Source organism: Salarias fasciatus, chromosome 1 (assembly GCF_902148845.1).
Source record: "Salarias fasciatus chromosome 1, fSalaFa1.1, whole genome shotgun sequence".
NCBI classification, from domain to species: domain Eukaryota; kingdom Metazoa; phylum Chordata; class Actinopteri; order Blenniiformes; family Blenniidae; genus Salarias; species Salarias fasciatus.
The window spans coordinates 24,305,120-24,324,799 of NC_043745.1; the positions used below are offsets into that span (position 1 = coordinate 24,305,120).

Below are 19,680 nucleotides of genomic sequence, written 5' to 3' on the forward strand. Positions count from 1 at the left end.
AATGAAACCACAAACTCGATAGTCACAACTAACAGCTGCTCAGCAGAAAACAAAAATCAGCTGGAACTGATATTGATCTAGTTGATCAGTGTTTATTTAACACCAGTTCTCATCACTGGTTCAGCTTTGATAGTTACGGTAACATCTGGGAGCTGGTTGGCGCTTGCTGTAGCCATAGAGGTCAGATGATACTACTACACTCTTCTTATCAGTAAAGTGGTCAGAATGGAAGAAACAGTTAAACATTGAACCTGCTGTTCATCATTTACAAAATTAAACATCTTCTGACCATTAACTCATGAAGACCAAATCAGTGTTTATGCCAGTGACAGCAACTCTTGTAAAGATACTCATTTTCTTTTGAAGATGAATCCTGTATGTTGATATAATATCCTGTGAAAGTGGACATCTTATTTTGAGACATAGTTTTAGAAGTAATAAAAAAAACATTAAAAATGAAAATGAATACAAGTAAATGTAAGGGAGAAAGTTGCAGGTTTAACTCCAGCTGATAGAAGTAGCAACATATGAGCGTTGTATTTAGTTTAACGTCGTATATGTGTGCGTCAAACTGTATTAGGTTTTTATTGAGTGAGCTAACATGCTATTTGGTTTTTGTTTTGTTTTTCTCTCATGGTGATCTGATGGTAATCAGATTGAACACAGTAGAAAAGACAGCTTTAATAGCTTTTATATTTTTGATCAAATCTGGGAAAATTCCCATTTCAGGTTGACAAACAGAACTGAGCAGGGGGTTGGCCTTTACAGGAGGGAGTTATGCAAGAAAATCAATAGATGACAAATAAGGAAGAAAAACAATGTAGACAAAGGGCATTTTGAATCAAACTGGAATTACACTGTCACCTAAAATGCTAAATTGTAAACTGTTGGGCTAACAACAAAAAAAATATTTAAATATAGCTAATTGATGATATGTATTTCCTTTCTGACAAAAACTGATGAAATAAACAAAGAAGGAAAGAAAGGGCCTGGTTTAACAAGTTTAGCAATCCTCAGTCAGCTACACAACTGCATGTCTGACAAAATGTAAAGAAGAAAGAACAGCGTTTCCAAAAGAACCCACTGTTGGCCAAATGATATTTTTCCCATTTCGATTTTCCTTTCTCGAGTTAGGAGTTTCAGGTTAGTTGAACAAAACCCAGATGACTGTCGACCTTGGGAAAATCATCGGCCTTTAACAGGGATCACACAGACACACTTAAACAAACAAACAAACAAACAAACAAAAAACCCTCACATTTATTTGTTAATGATGACAGAATTTCTCATCTGGTTTTATCTGACTTCATCATTCTTCATCATTCCACTAAGCTACTTGTTGAGGAGCTGAATTAAGATATAAGTTGGTTTTCTCTTGCTTACGTGTTGATTTTCACTTCCCCCATGCCCGAAGTGTCCCTCATCTGTGATCTTTTACCACACCTCCTATCGCCTCCTGTTCCCTCTCTCAAGAACAGCTGCACATCTCTTCAATCACCCAGTCATTTTGTACTGCTTTACCCAGAGCACTGCAAGTGAAGGGAGTGTACACCACGGTCAAGTCATCCATCTATCACCAACACACACTCCAGAGGTTATTTACATTCTAAACTGGATTAAGTAGAGATATCCTTGCTGTATGGCACCGTTTCTAAGCACGTCTCCACTTTGCAGCCCCGGCAATACTGCTCTATGTGCATATTCAAGATCTAATTATAAATTATGAATAGAAGTCTCTCAATAAATCATGCACACCTGTTTAGAAAGTTCTCTCAAATGAATGTGTTGCAGTGTTCACTCTTCTAGAATGAAAATCATGCTTCATATCTACAAAGGCTCTTTCTGCAGAAATATTTAGAAATTTGAATTGATAGGAAGGACTGATGTGAACACATTTTGTATGACAAACAAGAAAGTGCTTTGTTGATGAAATGAACTCCTCTGAAGTGATACTGCGCTGCTCACACTGCCAATACCTGCTTTTGCATAACTGGGGACTGTCCGCAGTGAGTTTATTTGATATCTTGGATTGTCCCCGATATAGAGCAGAACTTTCCCGGATTTGGAAATTCTAAACAATCTTGCTTGTTTCAGAACAGAATATAAGAGCCCACATGGATAATTCATCCAGAGACCTGTCCAGACTTGCCCAAAGCTCAGCACAGACTGCAAAGTAAGTCAAACGGGAAAAAAATCTTTGAAGAGAAATTTTGACTGCATTTACATTTTAACTATTTATGCATTGTTTTTGTCCTTTTAGAAATCTGTAACCATGAAGATGCTGCTGGCTGGAATCGTCCTGATCCTAATTGTCCAAACCAATGCTCAGTGGTACAACTTTCCAGTTGAAGCTGCTCAAGGTCAGAAACTAAGTCTTTGCAAGTCGGGATGTAAAAATGAATGGGATTATAAAAACTGCAGATTCTCTCCTCTGCATATTCTGATTGCATAACCTTTGTTGTGTTGTCCTGCTGATTAGGAGCGAGGGACATGTGGCGGGCTTACAGTGACATGAGAGAGGCTAACTGGAAAAACTCGGACAAATACTTTCATGCCAGAGGAAACTATGACGCTGCGCAGAGAGGAGCCGGAGGCAGGTGGGCTGCTGAGGTGATCAGGTGAGCTGCAAGGAGTACGGCGTGACATTTACAACTAGGAATGAGCAATACGATCTGTATTCCTTCAATCTAGCTTGTTATATCTCCCTTATTTGTTATGTACTCGCCTATTCACATCTTGACCTGTAATTTAACTGGTGTCTTAATTGGAACATGTCACCCTGCATGTGTGTATTTGGGTTTGGAAATGGGCTTGTTATGTAACGTGTGTATTTTATTTCAGCAATGGCAGAGAGTGGATTCAAGAGAAGACGGGCCACGGAGCTGAGGACAGCGCAGCCGATCAGGTTGCAAACCGTTGGGGGAGAGAGGGAGGAGATCCCAATCATTTCAGGCCAGCAGGGCTCCCTGACAAATACTGAGGCCAAAGTCCTTGTACTGAATCTGGTGAAAAGAACTCTCTGGAGTTGGAGATAATGGGAATCCATATCCGCAGTGACAAAATGAATTTGGATGTGAAATAAATTTTCAGTTTGAACTGCTCAGCTTGTCTACATTGCATACATCGTATCCCCTGGGTCTTTCACCAGCACACAGTTCAACTACTGAAAAGGAGAATATTCAAGACTGAATAACTTCTAAAGTGCAACAGACAGAAAGATTTAAAAAATAACCAATTTTAAATACTTAAGAAAAATAGCCTGATGATGAGTAAATCTTTTGATATTTTTGATGAATAAAAAGATCAAAACATTGTGACAGACACTGTTTATCTTATAACCGTGGGGTCCTACATTGAGGTGTAATTTTATGATTTAGCCACATGATGGCAGGCTCGCCCACTGTAAATCTGAAAATGACTCGACGTGAAGGCTGTATTTTTCTTCCTGCTCAGTGATTTTATAATGGTCCTACAGGTTTATTTGACCTAAGAATAACAGCATAGTTTACTGACAGCAAAACAGAACATTTAAGAAATGTGTGTTGTTTTTTTCTTTAATTCTGTAAAGGAAACAGACAGACATGTTGCTCTCGAGTTTTTAAAATTCAATACTTCAGTGGCAGGAGCTCCTCAAATAAAATTTAAGTGATTGCAGGTGTATTTGGTTAAGTGAACAATGAAATATGAGTTGGACATTTGAATAAATTTTGCAAAGATAACACGCCAGTTAAAAAAAACAAAACAAATTTGGTACTTTTTTATGCTGAAACCTTTTTTTCTTTTCTTTTCAATCTTATCGCTACTGATTCCTTGAGGCGCAATGTTATCAGTCAGTATGGTTGATTAAAATTCTCAGCACTACAAAGGGTTAGTCTATCAAGCCTGATGATGAAGGTGAAAGTAGTCAGAAAATAGCACGCAGTCCGATCAATCATGCAGCCAAAGTCTTGATAATTGTTCAAATTAGACGCCATAACTGAAAACACCTGCAGGAGGTCAAGAGTAACATTTAGAACTTCAGGGCTGCAACTAAAAATAGCAAACATCTGTTCACTGACCAGAATAGCGACAAGGGTTGCTATGCTGCATCCATAATAATATTCAATTCAATTTAATATAAATTAGTAATGTCAGTTTCAGCTGATGCTGAGGAGGAGTAAGGTCACACTCAGGGCAGGTCACCCTCGCACATTCACAGGAACAGTAGAGTATGATAAACAGAGGAGTGCCTCCGAAGAAGAAGAAGAAGAAATCAGTCACCTTCTATGGAGAACAATCAAATGCAAAAACAAAATAACACATCGCTTTTTCAAGTTATACTGGATGAATAAAAGAAAATCAAAAATTTTTTCACCAATTCTTCTGGTTGATAAAATCCAGATTTAACTAAATAATCATTTTTTCATTGTATTACTATAAACGATCAAACAGTAGCCTTACAAAAGCACAAGTTCACCAAATAAAAATATGTAGGATTTTCCTTTACTTTATCTGATAAACAGCACTGACACTTCAACATTTTCTTGGCGTACAGATTAGGCACACTGGTGCTCTGATGTCTATTTCACTGATATTATATCATGTCTGACTGCTTGTGAGAGCAGTAGCGCCACCAGTAAGACAGTCTGTTGGGGATAACATGACACATTAAAAAGTACCGTGGTGCTCCGTGCAAAGCGTTAGACAAGTTAAATACAGGTCCTTTGAGAACCAGGAAAAACAGAATAGTCTCTTCCGTGTGCACAGAGCTGGACGTGAAAAGTGTGCAGCTTTGACGCTAAAGCTACGTTGCTATTGATAAGGTTGCTGGGTGTCACTGATCTCTAAGATGTGCCGATGTCATTTCGTTCAGTGCTTCATTACTTCAGACACCAGGCTGCTCGGTCTTGGGAGCTTTGTGGGGCACAGATGACGTTTTTTGTTCCCTTGTGGTCCTCTGGCATGACGGTGTTCTGTGGACTTTAAATGTGCCTCTGTGTACACTCATGGCTGGTGTACGATGCTGCTTATCTTTGCATGTTTACTGTCATTTTATGTTAGTTGAATAAAGTTGTCTGAGGCAACATCCACATGGAGGTGGATTTAGTTTTTTTTTTTTTTTTTTATCAGATAGGTGTTACATCCACACAAAATCGGTGTCTTCAGAGAGCAAAACCACATTTAAAAAGAAAAAAACATTCACTCACAATCTCAGTTTTTATGGTTGAAAATGCATTCAAACAATAAAACACTTATGCCCCCCCCCCCCCCCCCCCCACCCCCCCCCCCCCCCCCCCCCCCCCCCCCTCGGCTTAACCTGCGTCTCAGTTCCTCTGTGAACCAACAACACAACCATGGCAGAATTTGGGGTTGTGTTCGTGCTACAGAAGCTTTTGGGCTTATTATGACTTTTATTCTCCACCTCGATCACCGTCAGCACAAGAGGAATTTTAGAGCAGCATATGCCACATGCTCATAGATCCACAGTGGAGAACCAACCGGAAAATGTTCTGTGTGGTGAATGTTTTGAGTTTCATGAGGTTAGTATTATTGCTGCCATCTGCTGTTCATTTTTGCCTCCCAGGCCCCTTCTACGCGACTTTGTGAAGTGAAAATGCCGAATTTCCGACTTTACAGCTCGTTTACACAACAAGAGAGCTCTGAGTAACTGAAAATGGAACTTTTTGAATATTGCTTCTCAACTTCTTGGAAATGCTCCGTCTTTGCATAAACATGAAAAACAGAATATTTTTTGCACATGTGCTCGATGGTCGTAGTATAAATAGTTCTGCACCATCTTCTAGGGGGTGATACATTTTTTCTTCTTTCCTATAGTAGATGCAGAGTAGGCCAATATGACAAAGCTATATAATTGTTAGGAGCTCGAAGGAGTTTGAAGAGCTCTGAGGCAGACTGCAAGCGGACCGCCCGGCTGTGTAAACACATGCTGTTAACAGCAGATGTTAAATTAAGACTGACAAAAGACTTGAAACTTATACATTTACTGTAACTGTAGATAAGCAACGTTCACTAGAGTGACTACAAGTTTCAGTCGGTATTTCAACATCTTGTTCACAAGTTAACACGGACACCAGTTAATTCAAAACATCGGCAGGCAGTGCGGAGCCCCGGTGTATGACACCGGGATGTGCCACTAGGTGGGGCGCTACTGCGGCCGGGGGGAGCGCTGCTCCTTGAAATGTTTTCATGGAGATGTTGGAACAGTTTTTGAGCAGATATCCAGTCGATGAAAACTCATTGCTGGCCGCTGAGGACTGCTGGCTGCAAAGCTAAAGACCTGAAAGTTCCACAAGAGACTTTGTGTGCATGTCACAGAACGCTGTATTGTCCACTTCACTGAGGGCCCTTGTAAACGAGGATTCATCGCAGATTGCTTTGTATGCGTCCATGCATTTAACACAATTGTTTTCAATCGGATTCAAAAAAACACTCATGTAAACTGGGCCACTGTAGTAGCAATCCAACGTCATCATCTGTTCACACGAATGTCCGCATACTCATCATTGTTAATTTTTATAATAATAATTTTTTTCTGCTCGCTTATGTGGTTTTGTTACAAAAGCAACCAACAGCATCCACCAGTGGCAGAACATGAAAACTGCATTGTTTTAGGCATTTCAACTATTTCCACGTAAACAGACATCATTAATATCGCAGAGTAAACATAACTTTACTGAAATTAAATGAAAATGCAAAATTATGTATTTTCACTTGAAATGCTGTTGTATTAACAGGGTGTTTCATCCTGTTGGCCAAGGTCAACAATTTAGAAACAAGCTATTTTCATGGAAAAATTGCAGCTGATGTTTCTTTGTTGTTGCAAGTTTCGCCCGAATTGAACTCTTCTGCGGCCTGCTTGGGCCCCCGAACTGCATGTTTGACACCAACATGCAGCCAGTAGATACAATCTTCAAACGCTTTGTGTCTTTATTTATTTAATTCAAGGAAATTGTCTTCCAAAACAAGCAGGGCGATTAAATGGACGCGAAGTGACTCAGACGGTCGAGCTCGCGCTTCTCGGGCGGGGTATCTGCCCTCGTAGGAGGGGTATGAGCCGGGAGGAGGGGGGGGGGGTATTTACCGAGCAGACAACTGCAGTGGGCTCGTCTTATTTTATCCTGGTTCCGGGGCTCCGCGGAGAGGCGCTGAGCTCCGTCCGTTTTCTGTCGGGAGGAACACACACTGAGGGATGCGCGACCAGCCGCCTCCGCCCCGCACCCATCATCCCCGACGGAGGTGACTTGACCAGCATATGATATTCTCCAGGTAAGGCGGATTCCTGTCGGTACAAAAACGTGGCCGTAAATCGAACGCGGAGCGTCGGTGTAGTGAGCAGCAGCCGGGGTGTCTTCCTCCCGGAGGCTGGCTGGCTGGCTGGGTGGAGGGATGCTGCTGCTGGCCGCTCCGCCTGGATGTTGTCCTCAGCATCAGTGAGAAAAACCTCCGCTGCTCCCCGGGCGCTGAGTGTTGTGTTGTGGATTTTTGGGAGGGGAAACTCGGCGAGGATGGCTGGGGCTGCGTTTGGAAGTCTGTTCTCACCTTATTGCCACATTTTCTCGGTGATTCATCCCTGCGCAGATCCGTCTGAAATGATCGACTCTGGCTTTATTGTGATTAGGCCTTTTACTTTTCCAAGAGACAGGTTGCTTGTTAATTTTTAGACGTCCCCAGTGGTCCAGATCTTGTCTGGCATCGCTTTTATTGAACTGCACCTCGGGCGTGTGCGGGATACTACGACTTTCTCTCTCTGGAAATGGGTTATTCAACCTCTACATCTTCCCTTCTTCTCTGAAACACTCATCCCACACTTCTCCATGATTTCAGTGACATATTGAAATAATCAACCATCACACTTGTGCTCCTTTACTGACACATCCCCAGCTTCAAAAGCAACTTGTGTTGACTTATGTATCTGTGTGTGTGTGTGTGTGTGTGTGTGTGTGTGTGTACCAGGAGTCCACAGGAGAGGACAGGAGCTGACAGGCGTAGTGTCTGGCTGTGCATTGTTCAGCCTCACAGGCTCTGCTTTGTATCATACAGTGTCATGTCCTCAGCATCTGTCCTCGTCCAGTCATGCAGAATGCCTTTCAGTGGACACCGTCCACTCCTCCCTCTATTATTCCCCCTCCAGTACTTAATCTACACGTCTTGTTTTGTTGGTTTCTTTCACAGCAGCAGTGGCTGCTGACTCACAGTGAAATAATATAATGCACCAATGCCTGAGGTTTACGAGACTTCTTACATTGTTAGCAACGATGCTGTGTGGTTTGGATCAGTATTGGTTTAAGTTCCAGTGGTTCACCATGATACTTACAGGTAGTGTTGGTTTGATCCACGGATCTATAAATATTATGTTTAATTTCCTCTGAAATTTAATCTAAAGCAATATAGTAGGCTGCTTGGTGTTACGTTTATCTCATCTCTCAGTCAAAACTGATGCACAAATCTAAATTGCTGTGTTGTTGTTTTTTTTTTTTAGCAGACAAAGCTTTGAAGTATTGCAGAATGTGATGAAATATTGGGGAAAAAAAAAACCAAGTTAACATTGGGAAGCGAATACAGAGGGTGTGTGGCTGTGTTGCAGCTCAGAAGCAGAGTGATGACCAGGCCTACAGGATGAGGGCAGATACAGAGGAGAGTAATGCATAGCTATTAGAGAAAGTGAAAGGCCCCTTGAGAGCCATGACAGAAACCTGCAAGGATGCACAGAGCGTCTTCACTGTGATGCCAGTTTTTTATGTCATTATTTACCCCCTTATTGTTCCACCCTTTAGATTCACGTTCACACTCAGGGTTTTTTTATGCTCTCTTCTTGCTTCTAGCTTTGTTATGCCCCTCCTCTGTCCCACCCTGTTGGTAGCCTGAGATAGTATTCTGTAGAGCACCTGCAATGAAGGACAAACACCCATCCTGCAGCCTGCTGGCATCTTATTCATGCTGCAGTTTGCAGGATACAGGATGGGACTCCCGAGGGAGGACCAGAAAAGGGCAAAAGTTTCCAACCCTGCTGGACAAATAGTGAAAGATAATTATTTGTAAATCTTCGAATAAATCATTACCACATGAAGTTACTCCGTTCAATCAAGCATGAGATCCCAGTGAGTCAGCTCCAGCATTGTGGACTGAAGTGCCACGGGGAAATCCGGTGTCCATTATATAATATCATGTGTGACATCTTCTTAAAAGCTTTGCTCTGTAAGCTATGGATTTCACATGCAAAACATTTTGTGCCCATTTTGTAACACTGACTTCAGTAGAAGTGCGGTAACGCACGGCGATGCCCACTACAATGAATAATTCCAAGAAAAAAGCTTTGTAGGCTGTGACCGGTGTCTGTTCAAGTAAATATTGAAACTGTGATGAAAGATGTGCATTTGAAGTGTAAGTCGCGCTGCAGTGTTCTCACAGACACTATTGTTGCTGTAGAAAACCTTTGTGTGGCAAATAAAATGAGTAAATCCACACAAAGAGGACAAGCGATGAGCCTCACTGTTAGTTTGCTAACGAGGAAATAAAGAGGTGCGGATGAAGTGTAGTGTAATTTACACCCCAGACCTTGTTGAAGAATAATTAAATGGAAATTAGCAGTGATGATCATTCAGCCTGTGTAGTTATAGAGGAAATTCCATCTGAAACAGAGGCAGTGACCACTCTGACAAAAAAAAAAGTGCACAATGAAGCAAAGTTTTATGTTGTATTATACTCCTGGACGGGAGGCATGGTGCTGTAGTGGTTAGCACTCTTGCCTCACAGTGAGATTATCATCCTCTGTAGTCTGGTTTAGCTTCTTTCTCTGTGGACATGCTTTCAAGGTGGATTGGTCACTCTACAATACTGAGGTTGGGGGGAATGTGAGTGATGGAGTGTTATCTGAGATTGGCTTCATCGTGCTGTGACCCTGAATTGAATGAAACAATAAAAGAAGGGTTAAAATTTACAGTGTGTTCCATATTATAAAGCAAACCGCTGCAGCACGATTCAAATCAATGTTCACAAATATTCTCAGCAGTCTGAAAGAATAGAATCCAGTCAATGAGCCTGACATTTATGCTACCTTTCTTTGTCTTTTTCCAATTTTTGATTGCCATACATGCTATACATTTAATGTGGCTGTAGGGAGCGTTGTGAAGGAAAAAAATGTTGCTGATTTCCAGCTTGTTTGAACTTCACGTATTTTCATCTAAAATACTCGACTTAATGGTTCACAAAATATATCACCTGTGTTTGTCTCTTCTAATGGCATCAATAAATAGACTTCTTGGGTCAAATGTGTAACAAATGTGAAAAGTCTATACCTGGTAGCACAAAGCACAAGAGTTCTTGTTGAGCTGATCCCCATTTAAAATAGCAGATGCTCCAGCTGCTGTCTGTTTTTACTTACTATCAAACACGACAATTCTATCATAGAGGAGTTGTCTAAAAACTAATAACGACGTGCAGCAACCCTCTGTGGTTCTGCAAAAAGTGAATTCCTCAAAGGCAAAGTCTGCTACATACCCGCAATATACAGAGGAATTGGAAACACCGTCTGAATTACAGTGGAAATCCGTTTTAAGATCACAGTGGCTGCTGTCATATTGTCCTATCTGTATGAGTTGTTCCATTATTCACCATCTGTGGACAGCTTATCTCCAGATGACATCGGCTCCACAGTCAGTCGCTCTGCAGCTCCTCTTCCACACTGTGCAATATACTGCTGAGTTTAGGTAAATGATCAAGACTCTGACTCACTTCACTTCTTACAGTTTCTTTCTATAAAGAAAACTAAAACCATTTTCAGAAAAATCCAGCTTATTGTCTCTGAGGTGACTCACGTCTGCGCAGTGCAGTATAGAGAACATGTCTGGACAATAGCTGCTGTTAAAAAAAAAGTGGATTGAAAGAGATTGTGCAGCTTTGGCAGAGGTATGTGTCTTTTCACGATGCAGTCATATTTCGCAGTCAGCTGTATCGAGCTTGAATTAGATTAAAATGAAGAGAAAAACTTTGTTGTGAACAGATGGGATGTTCAATGAAGAGAAAAAAATGGGCTGACAGAGGCACCTTTGCGCGTACCGATCTTAAAATATGCTGAACCTTTCTGTCCCGATGGTTGTGTTTCCTCAGGTAATTTGAAATAGCTCTGTAACCTAATAGATCTACAGAGTATGTACCTCGCTTCTTCGTTATTCACGGCACAGCTTTGCTTGCTGTTCTATTTGCACAGTCAGGACTTTATTCTTTTGGCTTTCAGCTTGCCAGCAGCTGTTATTTTTTTTCTACTTTTACTTAGATTTCATAGACTAATCACAATTCAGTCCTCATCACAGGGGGGAAATTATTTTCTGGTTCACTTGTGAGCTTGATTATAACATCAGAATTCAGTCAGAGCTGCTGCAGACTGACTCACCATCACGCATCTCATGATGATACAACACCCAAGAATCAACATGACACATTCAATTTGATAGTCATCCACCAAGTTGGGTTTTTCCATTTTTTAGCTCATGATGTTGGCATTATATATGGATGACACACATTTATCTTTTATACCTAATTCAATCTAATTGAGGCCTGTTTCAGCAGACATTGAGCCTCTGTACGGGTTGTGGGTAGCACATTTCAAAGATGTATTTTTAGGGGGAACTTGGGCAATCTGACATGCTGTCTAGTGTCACAATTCACTTTAGCCTGTTAGTAATGTCCAGTCTGGGATACAATATTTCAAGCCTTCACCAAAGAAAATGCCAGACTGTGTAACATTTACAGTCAGTTTCAAGTAAATAAAGCATGAATATCCTGAAGGCATTAGGTCAGCCCTTGTTGTCCGGCTCTTGACATTGTTCAAATATCCGACACATGAATATGACAGCTATATCAGCACTACTCTGGTTGTTTTGACAGCGCTGCCGCTTTCAATTTTAGTTTTTCCTTGAAAGTGTGATTTAACGTTTCTTCCTCTTATTTTTTTTTTTAAGTTTCAGTGAACTGGTAAAATTTTTGAGACTGCGCAGTTCACCAGGCCGAAGTGGTATGGCCAGTCTTTTGAGAGGATGAATGGGGTCTTCTCTTTTCACTCAGGGACCTGACCTGCTGTTTTTCTCATGATGAACACGCTACAAAATAGTGACATTCAACTCACAGTCTGTGAACCATTCAAGCATGGCTGAATAGGAACCATTTGGACGTTTCTTGTTTTATTGTTTGTGACAGTTCTCAAAACGTTCGCCGGGCGTTGAACTGTTGTTTGATTGTTTTTTTTCTTTTCATCTGAGTGGGTAAAACCTTCAGGAGCTCTGTAACGCCTCAGCAGTTGACTAGATAACAGGAACAGTTTATTTTGGCTTATATTCAAAGACGACGGAAAAGAACAAGGGAAATTATCACTGCTAACAATTTCTAACTTCTACCTTATCCATCGGCTGTTGTCAAAAAAACATGATTTCTTTCTGTCTTGTCGGCTACAGTTTCACATCTTTCCGCAAAATCCATTAAGATTGGAGAAGGCAGGCTGAATGCATGAAACTTGTCTTCTCTCCCTTGACATTCTTCTTCGCATCAGTGACCCACATCTCCAAGTAATCAATTGGAAAGCGGTGACGAGTCAAAGCGTGAAGAGAAAAAAAAAATGTTGCGGAGCTGCAGGATGTGTTGTTTACACTCTTCTAAGTGTTCAGAGAGGCAGTGTGCTGAGTAAAATGTGAACACCAATGGCACATTGTTTGTGATGTGAGGTCTCCAACGCAGGAAGGCAGTGAAGTGAATTATATTTAAAAGTATAGTTACTTCAGCATGTGATGTTTGTGTGATAACCACATTTTTGCAAAGTAAAAATCACCAAATTCACCATTTATTAGTGTCTATACTTTCAGAAGTTTGATGATTTATTTGGTATTGTTCCAATAATTGCTATCTGATGGTGCTGAGATACAGAAATGTGAAATAAAAGTGGATTTTTATAATTATTTATGTCCAGTTTTCTTTACAGGCTAATGCACACATTTACCAAATATTAAAAATCTGATCATAGAAATACAGTATATCCTGTGTCACTGACTCAAAACAAAACATCCATCACAGTGAAAATACACAGAAAAGTTTAAAATAGCTTGTGTCAGAAAGTTTTCATTTAAATCATTGCATTTAAAAAGCCATTAGGCATATTTCAATTTTTGATAATCATAATATAACAATTTGCTTAAAACTAGACCTTGAACGATCTCTCATGAGCAGTGATATATACTGAGTGGAAAAAAAAATTCAACTGATACTGATATTCTAGCTGTTCCTTTCTCTTCAGGGTAAACTAGCGACAACAATTTACTTTTTTTTTGCTTTGGAAACATGTTCTCGAATGTAGTTTTCTGATGTTTCTGAATAAAGCGATTGTACAGTTTCAACTGCAGAGAGCAGGTGTGGTGGGGTCTCTTAAAATCAAGGAGGTGACGCATACACATCATTTCACCTCTCTTTATGGAATTAGCATGTAAATGAGTCCAAATCAGTTTCACACCCTGTGACTAAATCAGGTCACATTGAGAGGAAAGCAAAATGGCAAAGAAAGAGCGAAAGAAACTGTTCTCCCACAGTGCTTGGTGAAAAAGAAACCCATTCATCGCTGCATTAATCATGGGTGGCACTAAAGAATGGCTCCGATGCAGCTCCCCGAGAGAGAGAGAGAGAGGGAGAGAGAGAGAGAGAGAGAGAGAGAGAGAGAGAGAGAGAGAGAGAGAGAGAGAGAGAGAGGCAGCCTTATTCGTTAACTGGATTTCGTCTGAATGCCAACTGTCTGCTTCCCCTTCAGAGTTGTTTCCTCTGTCATCTTGGCCATTATAATAAACATCTGCTACCTCTTCCTTTCATCAGGTTGCGGCAACTCCTCTTTGCCTTTTGGTACTTTTTTTAATGTGCTTGTGACATCTTTTGAGTAGGTTTGTGTTTCGAGACCATTCCACTCTTAAATTCTTCTTCTCCGGGCATTTTCCTGTCAGGACTAACCGCAGCAGATTATCTTGTTTGATACCTCCTCCTGTCTTTTTCACACCGCTCTCCTGCATGTTCTTCCCGTCTTGCCTGGCAGCTCCGTCCTCGGGATCCTTTTCCCCTACACCGTCATGTCGTCTTCCACACACGAGACTAAATCGTCTCAGCCTCGTCTTTCTCACTTTCCCATCGCACTGTCCAACAAAAGTTGTTCCCCTTTGAAGGGGCAGATTCTTATTTAACTCAATAAAGCAAGATTATTGATTAGATTTTGAAAAGTAACTCAGCTTGTATTTAGATTTAAACACTTGCGAGTAGCTAAGGATTTAGAAAGTGTGAGTCAAGTTCGGTGGACGTCCTTGTTGCTGTCAGAGATTACAGCAAAGCTTTGAATTGCAGAGTTATTAGCTCAATGCTCATAACCTGTAAAGAGAAAGGGATAAGGAATGTTGATTAGATATACCATCATTAGCCCTCTAAGTTATTCTTCAGCGCAGTGTTTCATCAGTTTTATCTGGGTCAGACACAGACATAAGCTGAGTAATACATCCCATCGTCGGTGAAATAAGCTTGGAGTTTAAGGTTATTGGTGTGCCCCTTAAAAAAATGATTGGAAAGCTTCAAAGCTTACAGTGTCTTCAATATTTCATCAGTTTGGAGCTGGAAACATAACCCAACTCTAATATAGATTTTTGATTTTTGTGTCAAAGGACAAGAGTGCAACAGCTTGTAACATTCAGTCCATAAATATAGCTGGAGCCACAGTCCAGGACAGGGAAACTGTTATGCTTTCACTAAAAAAGCAATCCAGACACAGTGAGGGCATTCTAGTTTGGAAAGTGCACAGAACAGGCACATGTTTGCACCCTCACACACACACACACACACACACACACACACACACACACACACACACACACACACACACACACACACACACACACAGCATTACCCGGTGATGCATGTAAGTGAAGCTTTTTTTTTCCCTCCAAGTGATTTTCTGAAGTCGCCTCCTTCCTCGGAGGGACTCATTTATCTGAATGAGGAGCGTTGCATTTTTCTTGTAGTTACACCTCCAGCCCTGACCTTCACCGCTTCAATGGCAGCCATTTTGATGACACTTTAATCAGTGAAGCATTTTATAATATGCCAGTGTCGTGGCTTTTGGAGGACCATGCATTTGTTTGGGAAATGTGTTCTTTATTATCTCTTGGCATTTTTCATCCTTTATCTCCAGGCGTATATTGTGAGTGTACACTCCACGTTGACAACCATTGTTAAGATTCCATTAGGATCATAATGGCTGGGATGAGCTGCAAAATGTAAATAAAATTGTGATACAGTATTTTGCTAAACTCCTGAAGCCATAATTTTGTAACTTTACAGTTAAATGTTAAAATTAAAACATTAACTCATCATTGCAAATCCTTGGAGCCTTCTTTGTGTACTTTTTACAGATTGTCCAGCCCATTTTTGGAATGAGGATTGTATTTTTTCGCCCTCGCTCATTTTTTTATGTCGGTTTTTTCAGACAGATCATAAAGGATGTTGGAGGTATTCAGTAGGCAGGGGCTGTAATTCGAAAACCTCCAGTTTCAGTCGAGCTAACAGTCGGCCTTGTTAGATTTCAATCATGTGTGGGTTAGTGCAAGTATATGCGTGCGACCTTAATACTCCCATTTTACCTTTCCTCCTGTTGCGTTGCGAGTCATAAGATGAGTCTTCTTCCTCGTTATGCTGTCACTTGTGTCATCGCTCATGTTTAAGATGCGCTCACTGAGCTCCCTCATTAGTTGCTGCTTTTGTTTGAGGAGCAGCATCACATTAGCATTTAAATGCACAGGGAGCCTCGCCCGCTGCTGTTATTGTTGGAATTCATAGACAAATTCACATCTGGTGAATTTATTTCCTGAGCAGCAAAAGATCACGGCTATTTGAAGAAGTAACACTGTCCATAAGATAAAGAGGTAAATGTGTTTTAAATAACGTGTTGTTTCTGAAACCTAAATCTTCATGAACCACATACATGATTTATGAAAGATTTGTTTGTTTCTTTAATACCAACAAATTTTGTTGCGTGCAAACACATTTCTCGTGTACTAACTGGAGGTACCTAATGTCTGGGAGAGAAGAAACGATGCACTGTTTGTTTGTTTTAGTTCTGAGCCACCATTGTTTGTCTGCTAACACAGGGAGCGCAGCATTGCTCGTTTAACAACGTTGCATTATTCCAGGGCAACTTCATTGCTTATCCACATAAAGTCAATACGGGTTTTACATTAAACTCATAAATGTCTTGTTGGCAATGTTTGTGAGTAAATAACATTTATTCATTGATGTTTAATGAATGAATGAATTAATGAATAATGACACTTGGCAGGTTCCTCACAGGTAGGACAGAAATGCCTTCATGACACCTCCTCTTAAAACCAAAATTCCATCTTTACACTTGAAAAGGATTGAAATCCAAGCAATAGAAATCATGACAAAGATATTCCTCATGTTTCCTTGGAATTACAGCAACAAAATCTCCATTCCGCCATCTCCATCCTGCCTTATCGGTTCTGATTTCCTGCCTTGCACCCTCAGATCCAAGAGCTAATTAAGGGAAATAATGCTTTCATTAAATAGAAACAGGTTAATTCAATTCAATTCAGTTTTATTTACGCAGCAGCACCTGTGTTGTGGAATTTTTGGTGAAACAGAGCAAAAGATGACTAGTCAAGGTGTCGATGCTGCACAAGGAGGTTTTATTTTAGGATTGCAAGGGTTACAGACAAGTCAGCTGACCCAGAGTAAGGCTAACGCTCAAACAGAACCCTTCACATTCCACTTGTCATAAACAGGTTAAAATGAATCATAATTGAACACTGGCATTTATTCACTATATATAGCAGAAGATGAATTAAGAGGTCTGGGTTGATGTGGTTACAGCTGTTGCCTAAAATGATTGTCTGAACATCCATGTTAACGCTGAGTAAATACTCCTCGGATTTAATGTGCTTCAGTATTTTTTCACACTATGGGAGATTGTTTCAAACACGTCATTATATGAGCTTTGCTCATTTAAAATAAGCCTGCAGGACTGATATAATCCTGGCAGTTATCTGCTGTCCCTCATGCACGCTGCTTTGCTCAGCGACGGAAAACACACGGAGAGATGTATATTGGAAAGCTGCGAGCGTTCGCAAATGGCGATCAGTTTTCTGAGAGATAAGCGGCTAACCACGAGTATAGAGTCTGTAGACAATAAAAATATTGGCCTCACACACAGAATGCAGCACGGCAGATCTAATTGTACACACCCTCGTTCCAGGGTGGATTGATCACCCACACAGAGTCAAACTGACAGAAATAGGGTCATTTACATATTTAGTAGCTTATTGACCTAATCCAAACAGATAAGAGAGCCATCTGTTTTTGATTTTTTTTTTTTTTAACAAAACAAGAATGTTTTTTTGTACTACTACAAACACTGAAAGTGCACCGTAGTGCTGTGAATTCAACTACTTCTCAAAGAAGTGTTTCTCTTTCTGATTAGAAGGTATTTCAAAGGTCAGAAGAGAGGCTCCATATATAAGCAATAAACTCAAAAAACAGTCTGTTGGCTCAGCCTTCTTCCGTGCTGAAATTGGAGCTGTCTGTGCTGACCTCTCAGGCTCGGATAAGTTGAGGTTAGCACACGAATGCAAATGGGGGAACTAATAGAGGCGGGTTTGAACTGAATGGACAATGAATTTTGAATATCCCGTTAAGATTTTTGTGTCGTCATTTTTAACCACACTACTTGATCATCCGCCCTGTTGTGATGTTAGGAACGGCATGAGTCAGCATATCCTCCAACCGAACCGAGAGGGAGTCAGCCTTGTATTTCCTGTAAACAGTACTGGATCTAAACCTACAGGTCACGACATCCTTACCGGACTGTTTTCAGCCCGCAGCTTGTTTTTCTGTGCTGCATTCGAAGCCTCTCATTTTATTTCCTCCTCCATCAGTAGGTGCTGTAATTCAGAAACCGGCGTTGAGTTATCGCTCCCAGACAGGAGGTCGTGGCAGTGTGGCTGTGAGCAACCTTGCAAAATGTTGACGGGGTGTTAAAGCCGGGGAACAGCTTATGCAAGGCTTCAGAACGAACACAGCACTGCAAGCTCGTCATGAAAGAGGTGAGTTAGGAGATCAATGGGGATAGATTTCGTGCTGGAGATGAGCTCCTGGCTGAGATGCAGGTGTGTGCATACAAGTGTGTTACATCGCTGTGAGATAGCTTTCATGTGTTGGCTTTGTGTCCACGCACGCATGCATTGATTTAGGGTCCTCTGGCTTTTCCCATTAGCATGCTAATCTGTTTAATGTTTATGGGATACCCTCCCTTAGCAGAAATCACCTCACTATGTCATTATTTCTGTCAATACTGTCACTCAGTCGCTATGATTGCTACGATATGACATTTGCACATTTATTTTAGTATTTATGTGAGTCATGGATTACTTTCCTAATAGAGATAAAGTGATCAATTGATTGCAGTTCTTTCCCTTATAAGCAGGTAATTATTTGCAGTCTTGTCTTCATGAGAGGAGGGCCTCTCATAACAACTGCAACACTTGGAAGAAAAAAAATTGTTGTCAATTAACAGAAGAACAATCAGCCACTAATTTGGTAATTCCATTTAGAAACAAGCTGTTTTAGTTGATGTTGGTTTTTAAGTTTTCATTGTTTAGGGTTCTCGGGTCTAGCTTTATAAAAGTTATTGGTTAGCTTGTTGGTGTCTTGCAGGATGAAACTGTTGGGGAAAAAAAGCGTTAATGGTGTACCGTAGTTTTATATTTGAGACAATTATGAATGAATACAGGTGCTGTACAGTCATGCTATGGTTAGCACTCTCACATCAGGGAGACGTTTCCTGGTTTGAGTCCAGGTTGAGCTACTGTGCCTTTCTGTGTGGAGTTTGCACGTTCTCCTTGTGCATGATGGGCTTTTCTCTGGGTACTTTGAATTTAATAACATGCATTTGAGGTCAACTGGTGATTTTAAAGTTGTGAATAGGAGCGTATGTTTGTCTGCATCTCCACGTTTGCTCTGTGATAAGCTGGCAGTCTTCATACTCAACTGAGATTAGAAAACCCCACGACCCTCACTGACAAAATCAGCATAGAAAATGGATCAAAATGAATATGTTTACTTTAACAAAATCATATATTTTCATCAACCTATCAGTCACATAAATAGATAAACAAATATGTTCAGTTATGCTCCTTCTCTTGTGGCCCCTAGGATATGGCCCCCTTTTCAGCTTCAACAATTACTTGCTTTTATTACGGGCTTTCTCACATCTCAATCTGTCTAAATAGAAGCAAATACATTCTTGATAACATAAAAAGTTAGGGAATGTCAACTAAAAGAAGACATGTCTTATTTCATAGTTTAACCCCAAAGGTTTTTTTTTTCTTTAAAAAGGTCAGCCTGCTTGCTCCTTATTGCTACCAAGCAAACCCTACACCGTGAAGGAATGAACAAGCGTTCTGTTCAATAGCTATTTTCACAACCCCTGTCGCTGTGTGACATGTAATCTATGAGCTTTAACTGGTTCAAGATTTCTTGATTTTGATTTGTGCCTTGCCTGTGGTGTCATCAATGTGTTTGACATTTTAGTATTGGACCAAAGAACATTTCTTAGTACATTTCGCAGCATGTCTTTGCATTTACCCACTGTGTTCTGTT

The 19,680-nt window shown here is 40.6% G+C and overlaps 2 protein-coding genes across 2 annotated transcripts in view; both read left to right on the forward strand.

Annotated features, from left to right (window-relative positions):
• The first annotated feature begins 2,111 nt into the window (after positions 1-2,111).
• saa (serum amyloid A) lies at positions 2,112-3,079 on the forward strand. The gene is made up of 4 exons (XM_030094712.1): positions 2,112-2,173; positions 2,252-2,360; positions 2,480-2,618; positions 2,842-3,079. The coding sequence occupies exons 2-4, from the start codon at positions 2,273-2,275 to the stop codon at positions 2,978-2,980; spliced, it is 366 nt and encodes a 121-aa protein (XP_029950572.1). The 5' UTR covers positions 2,112-2,173; positions 2,252-2,272; the 3' UTR covers positions 2,981-3,079.
• Positions 3,080-7,076: 3,997 nt separating this feature from the next.
• The window catches only part of apba2b (amyloid beta (A4) precursor protein-binding, family A, member 2b), a 57,057-nt gene continuing 44,453 nt past the window's right edge, over positions 7,077-19,680 (forward strand). The window contains exon 1 of the mRNA XM_030094465.1: positions 7,077-7,266. The gene's annotated coding sequence lies outside the window, so the exon portion shown is untranslated. The remainder of the gene's footprint in view (positions 7,267-19,680) is intronic.

Excerpts from the sequence above, each read along its gene's own strand:
- saa (XM_030094712.1), top strand. The coding sequence starts at position 2,273 with ATGAAGATGCTGCTGGCTGGAATCGTCCTGATCCTAATTGTCCAAACC. Across the intron at positions 2,361-2,479 it reads TCCAGTTGAAGCTGCTCAAG|GAGCGAGGGACATGTGGCGG; the intron begins GTCAGAAACTAA and ends CCTGCTGATTAG. Across the intron at positions 2,619-2,841 it reads TGGGCTGCTGAGGTGATCAG|CAATGGCAGAGAGTGGATTC; the intron begins GTGAGCTGCAAG and ends ATTTTATTTCAG.